Source organism: Puma concolor, chromosome D3, assembly GCF_028749965.1.
Source record: "Puma concolor isolate L17-30 chromosome D3, mPumCon1.1.hap2, whole genome shotgun sequence".
NCBI lineage: Eukaryota > Metazoa > Chordata > Mammalia > Carnivora > Felidae > Puma > Puma concolor.
The window spans coordinates 55,295,298-55,312,049 of NC_141678.1; the positions used below are offsets into that span (position 1 = coordinate 55,295,298).

Genomic DNA, 16,752 nt, shown 5'->3' on the forward strand with positions numbered 1-16,752 from the left:
GTTCTGTTAAGAGGCTGGTTTTGTACCCTTGCAGCAAGGCTCTGGGAATCCACCCAGCCAAGCAGAAAAGGGTTAAAAGAGTCCAGCAGAGGGAAGTAGTGCGGAGTGAGTATGTGAGAATGTGTGTGTGTGTGCGTGTGAGTGAGTGTGAGCGCACAGGACAGAAGCCTCGAGTTGCGGAACGGACTTGTACACAAGTTCCAAAGGCTACCGTGTCTCCGGTTCTCCGCCCTCGCGGGCCCCGGGGCCACGGCCTGCACCCAGCGGGCAGCGCCCCGTGGACTTGGGGGGCTGGGCTGGAGGGAGAGGGGTCTCGCGAGGGTTTCAGGGCGTGGCTGGAGTGGGGGGCGCGCGGCGAGTGTGCGCGGGTGTGCGCGCGCGAGAGGGCGAGTGTGAGCGCGGCGAGTGTGAGCGCGGCGAGTGTGCGGCCGCGTCGCCATTCCCCGTGACGTCAGAGTGTATTGTTGTGAGCGGGGCCGAGCGGAGCATCCCCGGAGCTGTCACCGCGGCGGCCGCGGCGGCGGCGCAGCGCGAGCCCCGCACGAGCGAGCCCGGCCGGCGCCGCCCCCGCCCCTGTCCCCGGCCCCGCCGCCGCCGCCGCCCCAGCCCCCGCCCCCGGCCCGCCCGCCCGCCGCGCGCCGCCGCCGCCGCCGCCGCCCGCGCGCCCCCACCCACCCCACCCCACCCCCTCGCTCCATCCCTCCCACCCGCCGCCGCCGCCGCCGCCGCCGCCCGCGCGCCTCCCCCCGCGGAGCGAGTGCGGGTCACCGGGTCACTGGGTCATTGTCTCCGCGCCCGAACCCCGAGCACCCCGTGGAATCCCCCACGTCATCATCAGAACCATCAATGAGATGCAAACATGAAAGACAAGAGGAAGAAGAAGGACCGCACCTGGGCCGAGGCTGCCCGCCTGGTACGTACCGCCCCCCGCCCGCCGCCCGCGCGTCCCGCCGGCCCCGCTGCTCGCCCCGCGCCGGCCCGCGGCGGCGGAGACGGCCACTTCCAGCCCGAGCCGCCGCCCGCTCGCCGGGCTCCTGCTCTTTGTTATTCTGCGGGAGTGGGCTCGCCCAGGGGCCCCTGTGTGTGTGTGTGTGTGTGTGTGTGTGTGTGTGTGCGTGCGCGCGCGGAGGGGCGCAGCGATTATCTCGGGGAGCCCCGCGCCAGCGGCGCCCGGGACCGCCCGGGACACTTCTCCCGGTACTTCGCTCTCGGGGCTCGGCTGTGCCTTCGCCACGGGTGAATTTCCGAGCGCTCGGCCCGCTCGACTTCCCTCTCTGCCGCTCCGGAGACCTTTGTGTGGCAATTACCACTCCCTCCCGGCCCCTCCACCTCCCGGAATTTCATCAATAACTCTCTGTGCACGGTCTGTGTGTGTGTTCGGCGTTTGTGAGTTCATACATTTTACACGTGCATGCACGGTGTGTGTCCGACACGGACTTGTGGGGCGTGTGCATGTGGGCTAGGTCGTGCGTGTCCGTGTGCCGCGTCGTGTGCATTATGTATGCACACTGATACGTGCATGTTTTGTGTGGATCAAGTTCGTTTGTGTTTTGTAGGTATTGTGTTCTGCTCGATGTTTGTGTGTACATTCTGTGCACGTGTGTGCAATTTGTGAGTGTGTGTGTCGGGGCGAGTGTGCGTGTGTTTGGTGAAGTTGGGTCAGTGTCATTTGTAGTGGGAGGTTATTAAGAGTGTGCAGCTAGGTGTGTTTTAATGCTGGCTTCCTGGGCGGTGTTACTTGGCTGCTTTTCTTTAACCTTTCGGAGCTTACGTTTTAATCATCGAAAGAATGTCTCTATAGAAATGCTGGTTGGCAGAGGGGCGTCGGCGTCTTTGGTTTGATGCATGTGTATGTGTGGGTTTCTTTCTTTCTTTTTTCTTTCTCTCTCTTCTTTTTCTTCTTTTAAAGGACAGCTGTAAACGGATTTTTAAAAAGGATATTTCTGTACTGTGTGCCTCACGGGAATGCAAAGCATTACATTTGAAGCTCAGCCTTTCAGGGTTTCGGCTGCATAAATTAAATATTTACTTAGCAACTTACTATCTTTTATAAATTGGCTGAAAGAAGGCAGACTGCATGCAATATGGGGGGGGGGGGCGGGAGAGGGGGCGAGACCAAAGAACATGTTATTGGGTTGACTTTGTAAAGATTGTTTTACTATGACTGTGGGTTGTTTTTTGTTTTGTTTTGTTTTGTTTTAAAGCTTTTGAGTAACTACATCATGCTGAAGGAGAACATTTGTCAAAAGTAATTATCTGAGTTTGGTTGAAGGGCCTTACTGGTTTGTCTCTGGATTGGAGCAAGGGGTTTTAAATAATTGACCCTATTACCCTAGGAAGAAGTGACAAAAGTCCTTTTTAATTGCAGTCTAGTTATTGGAAACTGGAGTGGCTAGGCCCCTTTACCTCATCTCTTAATTTGTAGTAGTGTATGTTATGATTTCTCCCCTTATCTGTGATTGTGTTAATTACTGAATCACTCACTGTCTGTGGATGAATGGGCAGGTGATAGTCATTGTCTAATGAACTGCATCTGGGAAAGGAAACTTATCTGTGAGGAATATGTGAAAAGTAAGCAGTATGTGTTAAGTAGATGCCAGATTGATGTTATCACTGAATTTTTGCTAGAGCATAGTACATTACTTATTGTTTGCTCAGCCATTAATTCAGAATTGTGTGGGGGTGTGCAGGGCTTCTGAAAATGCATTATTCAGTTTCCTTGGAGTGGCAATCAAGTATTATTATAGAGCTTCAGTGTATGTGTTTTAAACAAGCGAAAGAGTTGACTTATAAATATTTTAAAATAATGATTCATGAATTACCTATATCTGCTTGCAGAGAATTATTTAATAAATAACATTATTCTGATGGAATTTAAAGCTAACCATTTGTATTCAACAGTATTTGTTACTGTTCCTGAAAGGACTGTGCTTTATTTGATCTAATCATAATAGATCTGTATTGATAAATCTTGAGATGGATTTTTGAGTCGCATCTTTTTGTTAAAAGTTGCCTTTTCCTCTTGCAAAGTTCATTGATGGGAAAAGACACACTAGGAGTCATCAACACAAAAGAATTAATGATAGACCAGATGTCTCTATTTTAACCAGACATATTGAACTAGTAGTTATGGTAATTTTTCAATTTGGTTCCAGTTATTTTTCCCCTGGTAGTTGCACAAATGTGTATGTATTCAAAATGTGACAGTTGAAATAAAATACTGAATGAAATAGCAAGTAATTGTACCGGAAATATCTTTCTCAGGAATTTGTGATTTGTAATTGTGGCTTTATGATCATTCTTAGCTTACTTCGTGAATAAAAGAGAAAAGGATCCATTTGGGCAATTGTGACTTTTAAGTATTTTCTTTATGATTATATGAATACATATAGACTTAAACTCTCTTACCAACTTGCATGAAAACCATTTTTACTCTTATAATTATAGTTTTAATTTACACTCATTTAAAAAGTAATGCCTTTTGGGAGGGCATTTCTGTGATATAAAAATACTATCATTACATATTTTACACTGCCCCTGCTGCTTTTGCTGTGGTTGTTGTTATTAAGGACTTTTAGCCTTTTCTCGAGACATCAAGTGTTAAACCAGGTGTCTGATTTTAAAAGTAGAGACTAAGGATGAACGGAAAATATGCATGTGGTTCTTGCAATATAGGAACTGAAAGGAGAGAGTATCCAAATTAATATTAAGAATAACCTTCCAATCATACAGTATATAATATATATCTCCTACTGGAGTGTGTGCGTGAGAGAGAGATTATCTTGAAAGAGAGGGTTTCGGGAGAGGAAATGCAAAATACATTTTTTGAACTGTGACCAAAAGCTTATGTTTAAATGTAGTTTTGCATTCATTTTTAAGAAAAAAAATATGGAAGAAGAATGGTTCTCTGTAGAGTAAGAACTTCCAGTCGACAACAGAAATTTTGTTTTCTTTCTTTGTGAGAAAAGTGTGTGGTTCGTAAATCTGCAAACTCTGAGTGGCAACTCCAGGGATTTTGCTTTAGATAGAGATGCAGCTATCAAGCCCTACCAGTTTTCTTGCAGAAGTATGTAGTGTGTGTATGTGGTGAGCTTGCTTAGCTCAGGAAAGAAGGAATGGTAGTATAATTTTTCTGTATTTTCAGGAATGTCGTGATTATTAACAGGGTGCCATTTTAAAGCAGTAATACCACATCTTTTTTTTTCTTTCTCTTTTTCTTTTCTTTCTTCTTTTCATTTTTTTTTTCCTGCCCTGCATCAATTGCAGAAATTTCAGCCTTCAGCCTCCCCACTCCCCCTCAGCCTTCTGCAGTTGTGGTGGTTACTTTGCGCATTGCCATTTAATATGGAGGCTGCTCCCAAACCAGATGCATTTTTATTCGTTTTATCTGCTCTTCTAAGGTTATAGAGTCTCAGAGGATCCCACAATCACATGGAAGTATCTTCTGTCTTAATATTTGTAGACCACAATAAGAATAAAAATCAAAACCATAACTCATGTCGAGCTGGGGCTTTGACTTTAATCCTTTTGACTTTTATCTCAAGTCTTCACTCTGTTACTATAAATACAGTTTAAACCATTGTGAAAGGATCTTCATGCTTCTTTGTAAAAAATGGGGATTTGACAAGACTTTGTTTTACTGCACTAAGGGGTTTCTTTGTTACTGGCTTAACACAGAACATACTGTTATTTATATATTTATTCTAGGTTAATTCTTTTTTTTTTTTTTGACATGCGAAAATGTTGTTGCTTTGAGAAGTGCTTTTTGATAGTTTCATCACTTTGTTGTATAGGGAATGCTGCTGGTAAGATAATGATTCAATGTATTAATTTGTTCCCTGGGTTTCTTCTGTTTGTTTCATTCCTTACAATCTTTGTTTAGTCTCACTGGCACCTGAAAATAAATCTTAACAATCTTCAATAGCTTTGTGCTTGGTAACATGGCTGATTTATTTGCTTGTAGTTTAGGTACATTCCCAAAGATAATGACTATTAGTAGGGCTTTTTTTTTTTTTTTTTTTTTTTTTTTGTAGTTCAAGGTGACCTTTGGGGAAAAAAATTTAATGGTAAATTTGCCTCATTCTTAGGAGAAAACAGATACATATCTCTTTATGCCATAGCAGAGTTACTGAAGGTTTTAAGTAAATTGAAATTTTGTAAATCATATTCTATTAAAAATTAAGTGGGGGTTATTAATTAAAGGAAATCTGTGTGAATCTTTAGCACAGACATTCTTTTGCATAATGCATTATATGCTAAATAAACTCTTAGGGTTTGTGTGAAATAAAGCCAAATGGCTTTGGTAGCTGTTAAAATAGAAAACAATTCCTAATTGTTAACTTAACTGGTTGCCTTGTCTTTTGTCTTTGTGTTTTAGAAATAAATATAATTATTCAGGAATGATGAACATGGGATGGAGGAGAGAGCATTGGTACTGGTTTTGGCATTTTCTCACTGTGCTGCTGGTGCTTAGATTTCAGGTTTTGATCAGGCCTTCACAGTTGAGAACGTTTTGACTTGTGATCTGAGGTAAGCCCCAAAGGTGCACATGAGCGTAATCGTGACGGTGATTATTGGCTTATGAGCCTGGCTAACGTATTTGGCAAATGGAGTTTTATTTTCATTCGCTTACATTTCCATTGGTTTGATTCAGCTGTTTTCTATCATCCGTACATGTAACATCATCTCTTTATGTTTGCATCTCATCATCTCTTCTTTCAGATGTGGAACCTAAATTTTCGTTTTGCAATTTGAAAGATGGAAAAGAGTTTAGCAGTCTCTCTGCCTGTTTTGAGTTTCCAGTTGGGAAAAACGTGTTTGAAATAAATGAGAAATGTGAACTTAGGGCTAGTGTTTAGGTTGTTAATTTTTTATTTCCTGCTGACATGAAAGGGAATTTTAAGAATTGATTGTTTCTTAAGTTTTTCTCTTCTTCAAGAAATTCTTTGGTAGCAGATGATTCCTCGGATGTCAGAAATGGACTCTTGGCATGCTGTCACTTTTAGACTTGTAGAGTCATACCTGTAAAGGAATTTCACCAGCAAAAAGCAAACTTACTAAGTAATGAAGTTTAATGTTTAATTATGTAATAGTGTCAACTTTCACTGAAATGCACTGGGAATGTGCGGTATGGTCCCTAACCTTTTTGAGGGTTTCTCCATAGGCAGCTCGAATGCTAGGGAGGATACGAAGATACACATCTTCAAGGAGTGTTGAGTTCAGTAGAGGAGACGAGGAACACTGGAGGAAGACTGTGCAGACACCATCTGTAGGTGTCACATGAATGATCAAGCAGGTGCTAGTTTACAGATTCACAGAAGGGAGAAGCCGTGTGGTATGAGGTGACTGCAGAAGGCTTAGCGGATTAGGTGAAATTGGGCTTGTCCTTGAAATATGAGTAAGATTGAACAGGTCATGAGAGGAGCACATTCTAAGAAGAGAGCCCCGCAGGCCAGAGGACGGGTTCAGGAGGCAACGCGCAGACAAGTCTAGAAATATCTGAAGACTTGAGAGGGTAGGCACTCAATAAAGTTGAAAATTACATTGTGGCCAGATTGGGGGGAGGGGATTTGCAAGTGATTTTAGGACAGTTGGACCGTGTAAGTTGTTGCATGGGGCTGGTGCGATAGGTGCTAGAAGTAGGATTTTTTTTTTTTTTCAAAAACACAAAATAGAATGACTGTCTCTTGTACAGAGAGGGGACACCAGTGGTCTGGGGATGTCTCTGAATGCTTCCGTTACTTGATAATAGAGTCTGAAAACAAAATTGATGTTAGAAATATTTTATTTCAAATAACACAACTTTATTCTGTCCATTGCCTTTGCCAAATGATGCAAAGTAAACATCAGTGAGTAATATGCATTCCGTTTGTAGAAAACATACACAGGGCACTGTCTCTTGAGATCAGTAGGTAGCTAGGGTTATTTCAGTAACTCAGTCTCCAAATGTGTAGTTTAATGATATGCCCAATATCATCACCCTGTCTATAAGGAGCAAGGCTGGCACAGGATTTAAAAAAAAAATACTGTGTCGTGTCTCTCTGATTTGTAGAAACTAACACAGGCACTTTAAATGATGTGAATTTAACTGATTTGTTGCATGGAGACATAGGGAGGATCCAAGCCTACATCAGACTTATTATTTCCTGCTTTTCAGATTGCCTGCTTTTCATTTCTCTCTCTCTCTTTCCTTTTCATTAAGTATCTGCACAAAATTATTATTATCATTAATTTATAATTTAAAATCCTCCCGGCACCCCTCCTGCAAAGGTTGTCTATAGCAGATCCTGGCTCCTTTCTGATAGGGCAAGGAGGAGGGGCATCTGTATAGAACCACTTTCAGCTATTTGCCAGCACTGAGTGCCTTGATTGTTCTGCTTTTGTCCCTGCACAGTTGGTAGCTGTGGAAATCTAGCCCGGATTGAAACTTTCCCTGAAGAGCCCTTGGGGAACAAATAGAAACATTATATGATTAGCCACATTGTTTTCATTATTAAACAAATCTACATAAAAGGGTAGCAATTAACAGCTTTATCAGCCTGAACTTAGACACCTACCTCTCTTCTCCCCTCAGTATTCCCACTTGAAGAGGTAACAATTAACTGTTGCTGGTTTTAATGTCAGCAACTGACAACATTAAATTGGGAATAGGCACTTCTCCTGGTTGATTGACATATAGCCCTCTGACACATTCTTATGTGGTTTAAGGCAAATGCATGCCCTGGGGTTAGAGCCAAAGGGCTTGTCAGAACATTGGCTTTAATAGCTAAAATGTATAACTTAAATGACATCCAAGACCTTAGTCTTTGGTGGAACTTTTAGAACCTCAAGAATCTTGCAAGGCAGTGCAATCTATACTTAGTGGACACAGAACTTGCAAAAAATTTTTCTAGGTATATAGATGTATAATTTATTTTATAATAGTTATTTATCATGGGTTTATTTTGCATGTCTTTAGCATAAGTTAGTCCATGAAAAACTATGTAATGATGTTTAAGAGAATTCCAAAATTGCTATTTGACAAGGGTTCTATTCTTCAGTTATGTGGTTGTTGATTTCTGAATATATTATTTATGACTTAAGGGAGGGAAAATAGGATGGACCCTCTTCACCTTATTCAGAAGACATGACATTTCAAAGATTTTGTTAACTATAAGGCATTAGAACCTATTTTACAGTTTCAAAGAGTTAGAAATTGAGGTAGGATCTTTGGGCTTATTTTCCAGATCAGTCATAGAGAATGCATGATATAGTGAAGCCATTGGTTATTCTTAGTTTCTTTTTAATGTCAAAGGTAAATGACTGCATATATAATTTGTACATATATGAAGACCTTTTTTTAAAAACAAAATTAATGCTTATTTATTTTAGAGAGAGAGAGCGTGAGCATGAGTGGGAGAGGGGCAGAGAGAGAGGGAGACACAGAATCTGAAGTAGGCTCCAGGCTTAGAGCTGTCAGCACAGAGCCCCACATGGAGCTCAAACTCACAAACCATGAGATCATGACCTGAGCCAAAGTCGGATGCTTAACTGACTGAGTTAACCAGGCACTCCTGTCAAGACCTTGTTGACAAGGCTGAATAACTGAGTTGTTGTCTGGACCATCAGGACTCTGTATGATGCCCTTTCAGTGCTCTGAAATTCAGTTTCAGTGAGGGAAGAGATCCTTACACATTCAACAAGCAATTCTCAGACACTATCAGGGTATCCGAGTATTCAACTCAGTTCTGGCATTATCTATCCAGAGACACCATCAGATTCAACAGGTTAAGGGTTCAGTCCTGTAAGCGTTGTCCCCTACCCCCTTCAGAAGTCAAGAGCAAGTCCCGGTGGCTGTTAACTTGTGCTTCTGACAGACCTACCGACTATAGACTGGAAGTTCCAATGACTCCATGGATGTCAGAGGCCAGTTGCAAGTCTAGGTTGCTACCTGTACTTATAACCAGCTGTAAATCAGAGCTTCCCATGACCTGTTTCTCAGGTTAGATTCATTTGCTAGAACAGTTCACAGAACTCAGAGAAACATTTTAATTACTAGATCACTGGTTTATTATAAAGGATATAAGTCAGGAACAGCCAGATGAAAGAAATGCATAGGCTAAGATATGGAGAAAGAGCTTGGGGCTTCCATGCCTCTCCAGGTGAGGCACTCTCCGTCTCCACGTGCTCACCAACCCAGAAGCTCTCCGAACTCTGCCCCTTTGGGTTTTCCTGGAGGCTTCAGTACATAGTCACGATTGGTTAAGTCATTGGTCATTGGCACTTGATTCTTCTTCCAGCCCCTGTTCCCTTCCCCAAGGTCAGGGGGTGGAACTGAAAGTTCCAACCTTCTAATCATATGGTTGGCTCTATTTCCAACCAGACCCCATCCTTAGGTGCTTTCCAGGAGGCACCTCATTAGCATCATGAAAGATTCTTTTATCATTCTCAACACAAGAAATTCCAAGGTTTTGGGAGCTCTCTGCCAAAACAGGACAAAGACCAAATCACCCCTTCCAGCCTAAACTTCCCTCCACCAGGCGCACACAATAGATGATCTTATTTTAAAAAGTATTTATAAGAAAATCTCTTTACTTGAAAATATGTTATATCTTCAAATTCTTGCAACCAGGAGCAGTCTTTTCCTAAATCCTTTCTGTTTAATTTCTTGTCTCTTTTAAAACAATCCAAGAAATTAAATTAAGTCATTTTGCAACAAACCTCTCTGATACTCTCCTTGTTCTCTTTCCATCACTATTCTTAGGCTTGCTTGCTTCTCCTTCTCTGTTTCCGCTTTAGTGTTGGTGTATCTCAGAATGCTGCCTTCCCTCTCCTTTTTATTTTCATTTTCCTCCTCTCCTTTGGCCATCTAACCCTTCCTCGGTGGCAATTCTCTCATGATGAGAGCTCCATCTTTGAGCTTTCCCTATATTTTGGACTTATATTAACAAATCCTTTGTGTATCTCCACATATTCTGGAGATTTTAGATGAAATGTATCTAGTACAAACATTTATTAGATACTTCCCACAAAAGTGTACGTTGGGCACACAAAGAGAAATGTGACCGCATTCTTGTCTGGGATGGGGGAAACTTATCTATGTGTACCTAAACATATGGTGTCTGCAGGGAGTTGTAAATTCTGTCTTAATTATAGCTCACATTTAGCTCTTCCTCTTTTCATTCACTAAATTTTACATAGTTCTGACCTTCCAACTAATTTTGTCTCTACTTTTAAAAATCTTACAGAGGCTGTATTTCTCTTTCTAGTAGATCTGATCTTACTGAATCATTCCTCTGCTTAAAAACTCTTGTGATTATCTTCATGTTAAAGAACAACAGGTCATAGGAAGCCCTTTTCAATATTGGAAACAATTGTGATTGCTTTTCCTCATAACATGAAGAATTTCACATGTCCATTATACATCACAACAAATGTTCTAACTTCTACTACCTTATGTAGGTTTATTTTGTATTCTTTTAAAACACAACAGAGGTAGTTAATTAAATTTATCAAGAGGAAGTGATTTTTCAACATTTTATCTGCCTCTGTGCTCAACTCTATTTCTTGAATCATACTTTCTTTCTTTTTTTTTTTTTTTTTTTTTTGGTAAATTGTCTCCTGTAACAGCCTTTTTTTAAATTAAAAAAAAAATTAATGTTTATTTACTTTTGAGAGAGAGAGTGAGACAGAGTATGAGTGGGGGAGATGCAGAGAGAGAAGGAGACACAGAATCTGAAGCAGGCTCCAGGCTCTGAGTTGTCAGCACAGAGCCCTATGTGGGGCTGGAACTCACAAGCTGTGAGATCATGACCTGAGCTGAAGTTGGATGCTCAACCGACTGAGCCACCCAGGCACCCCCCCCCCTTTTTTAATGAGGGGCTCTGGGTTTGTTAACAGTCTTTGTATATCTGAAATGTTTTTGTTTTGCCCACCCCTTAAGAAATCTTTTTTTATTATACTTCAACATTTTGAAGAAATTATAGACTCCCATGAAGTTATAAGAATTAAAAAAGAGAACCATGAGCAAATTGCTACATTCTCTCCCTGTAATTCATACTCTCTCCCTAAATCTTTCCTATCCTCATAAATTTAATCTGAACATAGTCCAGATTGGGTGTATAAAAGTGGCCAAGAGCAGCCTTTAGGAAGATTATCCCCCAAATATGTAGATTACAGTTCAAAAAGCGATCTCTAACACAGCTCAGCACATCTTTTTTCTTTTAAACTTAAGTATTTATTTATTTTGAGAGAGAGAGAGAGTAGGGAAGGCGCAGAGAGAGAGGGAAAAAGAATGGGGGAAGGGTAAAGAGAGAGGGAGACACAGAGATTCCCCAATGCAGGGGCTTGAACCCATGGACCTGAGATCATGACCTGAGCGGAAATCAAGAGTCAGACACTTAACCGACTCAGCCACCCAGGTGCCCCTCAGCACATCTTTTATTAAAATAAAAGTAGAGAACTTGATAGAAGAAAACTAAAAGGTACAATGTTGTCACCTTTGAGTGATAATTTAGCTAGTTACAAAAGTCTTAACTGACAGTTTTTACCCTTAATATTTTGGAAATGTTTCTTCATTATGTTCTTGTGTCAGTGGTTGTGATACTGTGGCTGAGGTGAGTTTGTTAGTTTTTAAGAGGTGATATATGCTTTTGTGTCTGGGAGTTCTTGCAAGTTCTCTTTATCCTTGAAGTTCTGTAGTTTTAATACTCTATCTTAAGTGTTTTTGGATAGATTTATTTATTTTCCATGATACTGTGTGTGTATTTGTGTGTGTGTGTATTTTAGAGTATACTTGTGCTTTTTTATGTTTTAAAATTTTAATCATGTTGTAGTACAGAAACTTAATTTTTGCATTGCATCCCCACCAGATCATGAATTCTTTGAAATCTTTGAGAGTTGACTCAACATCTAATAGTTTAGTATATTCAGCTTATGGTTTGGAAATGCTTTAAGAACAAAGCAAAAAGGACCTCCATAATACTGAACAAGATACAGCAATGAATGTGTGAGCTTTATCAGTCAGAATTACAGGTTGAAAGCAACAGAAACAGAAAACAAGTCTTGGTAACTTAAGTAGAAAAGAGTCTTTTGGAAACCATAAAGTAGTTCATGTAATTATTCAGAAAGATCCAAACACCAGGCTGGAAAAATAGGCAAGGATCAATAGAGGCTGGGTAGCAGACACACACACAGTCATGCTACAAGAATAGCCTAGTTGGGATATTGCTATGGGCATCATTAATGGTCACCACTGTGACTTAGCATTGTCATAGGACACTGCCATTGCTGCCAGTGCATCCAGGTTCAAGATTCAAATCACAGGCAGATGCATTTAATTGTCAGACTCTGGCTCCTGTATCTACACCTCAGTTATTAGGCACTGATGAAAAGGTGTATATGGCCTCTTCAGTACCATGGTGGAAACCTCTCCATCTGTGTCTTCATAGCAGTGATAAAGTCAACAAGATTAAAAACAAATGCCTTATTTCTTCACCACCTCCTACTCCCAGCAAGTCTGCTCTTCCTCTCATCTCTCAGGGAAAGCCATCCTCACAGTTGTTCAAGACAGAAACATTCTTGTCATCATTAATTCCTTTTTGTATTTTTTCCCTTTTATCCAGTAATCACTGAGTTCCACAGTTCTACCTCCTTTTCTTCAAATCTTCAAATCCTTGTTCTTACATCCTACACTTATATCCGTTTCCACTGTAATTTACTTTGATACAGGCATATATAGGTTAGGAAGAGAATATAGAGTAATGACAGGCCTGAAAGTCAGGCAGATAATGTTTCAGTCTCAATTCTGCCACTTACTATGTATTTGACTTAGGGCAAATTATTTAACATTTCTCAATTTTTCCATTGTGTATTAAAAGGGAATAACATAAAAGAGTGGTTGGAATATTTAAATACGGTAATGTGTATAACGTACTTAGTATAGTTTTGACATTAGAAGATGCCAGTTAATGTTCATGCCTGGTAGTTTTCCTTTTCTCATTAAGTGGCTGTAACAACCTTGTAACTGATTTCACTGACTACGGGCTTGCCTCCACTCAGAATTATTCTTCTTATTGCATCCATAACCACTTCTTTAAAGGTGAAACTGGTTTATGGTACCCCTTGAGGCTGACTTAGTTTCTGTAGGAAACATATGGCATTATCTTAAAGGGGTGATTAAGCAAAGTTAGGGCACAGTTAAAGAAAAGAACAAATCAGGGTGAGGCAAATCAGGGATATCACCAGCAAGAGGCTGTCACTCCCCTTAGACTTGAGGGACCAAAAAGAGTAGGGAGTAGGTACTGCAGTGATGTGGGCTGTGATTATAGGAGAATGGTGCCTGACACAAACTGTGACCAGAGGTAGTGGGATATCAGCACTGCCAGCCCTCACCCCTACTGGGGGCACTCATCACATCAGTACGCCGACTTCTCTCCCTTCTATTTGCTGATCTCCACTTGACCTCCTGTTGGCTGAACCCATCCAGAAGTCAGAGGACAAGGATCTCTGTTGAGAAAATGTATAGATGTCAGTCTGCTGGGTCACAGAGCTGGGTGGAGGAAGGCAGAGAGTGAATCTGGAGTTGCCACATGGGCATATACAATATATACAAAGTACGACTTTTTAAAAAACCTTTATTAGCTTTCCTTTATTTAGGAGTATAGCGCACTTGTGTCAACATCTTATAGGCTTGTTTCATTCATACTTCTCCAGTTTCATTGCTTGATTTTCTTCTCTGGTCATATAAAAGTACTGCGAATTTATCATACATTCCCTTAACTTTGTTCACGTTGTTTCTTCTCTGTGTAACATCCTCCACCCACCCCTTCTTCTTTTTATCTGGTAAATTCCTGTGCTTTCTTCAGATTTCAGTCTCCCTTGAGAAGCTTTTATGTGTTCTGAAAGCACTTTGTAGTTGTGACAATGTTTATAATTAGTTGTTTACTTGTTTATAATTGTTTCCTGAGTGCCTAATGCATTACCTTATTTTAAGATGTTGCTGATTATAGTTGAATAAAGTGAAGAAGTCAAAGAGGGTTGTTCAGGGGAGCTGTTAGAGCTAAGTCTAAGAGTTTGCAACAGATTTGTAGAACTATAAAACTTATGTCTCTTTGATTTATTTCTGTGCCATGCTAAATTGGCACTGTACAATCTAGAGAAGGGATCAAATTTCCCAAGAATCAACTGGACAGCTGATGGATTTTGAAAGCCTGTGTCTACTTTCAGCTCACTAGCACCTTTTACTACTTTGGGATAATAATTTGATAGTCATCATGCTTAATGGCACTGGAAAATATTCAGTTCCTGCCGTTAATATGTTAGGTGCCTTGGGAATGTAATAAGATATGGACCTTGACCTTTGGGAAATTAACTTAAAAAAAAAAAAAAAAACCCTCTTAGGGCCCAAGAGATACTTTGCTATAAATTTAAAGTTATGTAGTGTAGTAGGAATTCAATAGCCTAAAAGTAACCTTCTTCTGTATTTGATTTTAATAAGGTACAATGATGATTTATAAAGGCTTGCTATGACTTCCAAACCAACAGAAGAATTTTCTAGTACATTGATTAACAGTGAAGATTGGAAATGTTTGCAGAGTAAATAGCCTCCTTTTACATATAAGTAAAATATTTATAGGCTTGGTGTCATAGCTTCCTTTTAAGAGTATAAGAATCTTGTATAGCAAAGGAATGAGCCTTAATATGTCAATTGTCATAAAATATTGCTGTTACTAAAGTGACACTAATTAATAATAATGGCTAGTAAGAAATAATGCTTATTGGGTACTGATAGGCCTGACACTGCCCTAACTTGTTATATGTGTTATATTATTTAATCTTGAGAGCAAACCTACAAAGACACATTATAATATTAACCACATTTTTTAAGTGAAGAAATTTAGACTTAGAATGTTTCTTAGTTGAATTTCTCTCAGTTGAAAGTGAAATAAATTTAACTCAAGCTAGTTTAAGTAAAAAGGCTCACATAACAGAAATCCAAGGGTAGACTTCAGTTCTAAGTGGATGGAGACATTTAGAGAATGCCATCAAAGTATTTGCTTTCTCTACACTTTTGTTTTTCTTTTTGCTTGTCTTCATACACAGGCAGAGTTTAAGACAAATTTTGGGCAAGAGAAGGTGGTACCTGGCACCCCAGACCTGCCTCCTCTAAGCTTAGCACACCAGTATAAAAGGAATCAATCTTTCTCTCTTTATTAATTGTATTATTATTGTTATTATTATTATTATTTCAATGCTAATCCCAGGGAAGTCTTCACCATGCCCTACTTGGCTGATGTACTCATCCCTCCCAGCAGTGGCCAGGATCAGATAACATGATTGATTGCCACACAAGGATCACATGGAGCAGAGGAAAATTACACAAAAGCACCAATAAAAAGCAGATGGAAAGTATACTGGGAAAACAAATTATAAATGCTCTTGTCTTTACTACAGAGAGGGTGAGTTAACTTGCTGAGCTAGTAAGTAGTGGAGCAGTGATTCAAATCCACATCTGCCCAGTTTTTGGGCTCTGGTCCTTAAGTGTGTTAATGTAAATACTTCCTCATTCATTTGTCCTGGTATTATTTTTATGACATTCATTTCATATTTAAAAAATATTAAAACCAAGGCAGCTTTTGCAAAGGTTCTAAAGATTTCTTTCATCTGTTTCCTCAGAAATTTATTTTCTTGACTTAGAGGCTAAAAACTACCATAGATGGTTTCTGTTCTATTTTCCCTCACAGACCAGTTTTAGCATTCGATATGAATAGTCTATATACAACATTTATAACATAGTTTAATGCAATTTAGGATCTGAATTCACAAAATATGTAATTCTGGATGAAGCTTCCAGGTACTTTCTGGATGTAAGTAAATATTTTTATTCACCAACTAAATTCCGACTTTTCTTTATGGTGTTGACCATGACCCTTGGAGGATCTGAGCTTAGCAAAAGAGAGCGAACTTCTCTGTAGTGTAAATCCTCATTTATTTCTCTGAATATTGAGATGAGATCAGCAGAATGAGCCTTATATCATGTAGAATTATATGGGCATCACAATCTTATTGCTGTCACTTCTTGTTTATTCATCTAATGCTATTTCTCTTCTTCTAGAGCTTAAGTGAAACAAAGATAGTACTTCAGGAAATTTCTTCTTTTCCTTTGCCCCCACGTCCTCCTTTCCCCCCTCAGTCTTGTGGAAATTTGGCCATACTTTCTCATTTTGGATGAAGGTGATGGTCCTGAGTGTTAATGTTTGTGTGGTCTGCTCTAGGCAGAGATGGTACTATGTATAAAGAGAAGAACACCTTTAATCCACCAGGATGTTTGATTAGGGAATGAGAAGAATGAAAGACACTACTAAACAAATGCAAAAGTATTCCCAGTTCTTATCCTTTCTCCAATTTTTACACGTGTATCTTGTCACTTTTTGGCTAATGCTATCTTTACAAGCCAACTTCCAGTAACTGAATAAGAAAAACTGCTAGCAGGAGGTGGGGGGAATGAACAAATACAGATACTGCATTTTTAAAAATCTTCCAGTGACTCTGCCTTTTTTTTTTTCCAGACTTCACTGTTTACTGAGTTCAGCTTCATAGTAGGAAATGCAAGATGCATGAAAGTTAAACATTTTTTCCCATTGTTAAAAGCTGCAGTGAAGAATGAGGTTTTTTCTTAATTCGTCCCATCTTCCCACTCCATCTTCTCATGACATTTTATCTCATTCTCTTTGGTGCTAGGTGATAGTGGTAGGCAGTTTGAGGGAAAAGAGC

At 40.2% G+C, this 16,752-nt stretch overlaps 1 protein-coding gene across 1 annotated transcript in view; it reads left to right on the plus strand.

Annotated features, from left to right (window-relative positions):
• The first annotated feature begins 714 nt into the window (after positions 1-714).
• LOC147575578 (putative Polycomb group protein ASXL3) overlaps positions 715-16,752 on the plus strand; it is a 54,913-nt gene continuing 38,875 nt past the window's right edge. Inside the window, exon 1 of the mRNA XM_086682705.1 lies at positions 715-913. Within this exon, the coding sequence (XP_086538831.1) occupies positions 860-913 (54 nt within the window). The 5' untranslated portion in view covers positions 715-859. The remainder of the gene's footprint in view (positions 914-16,752) is intronic.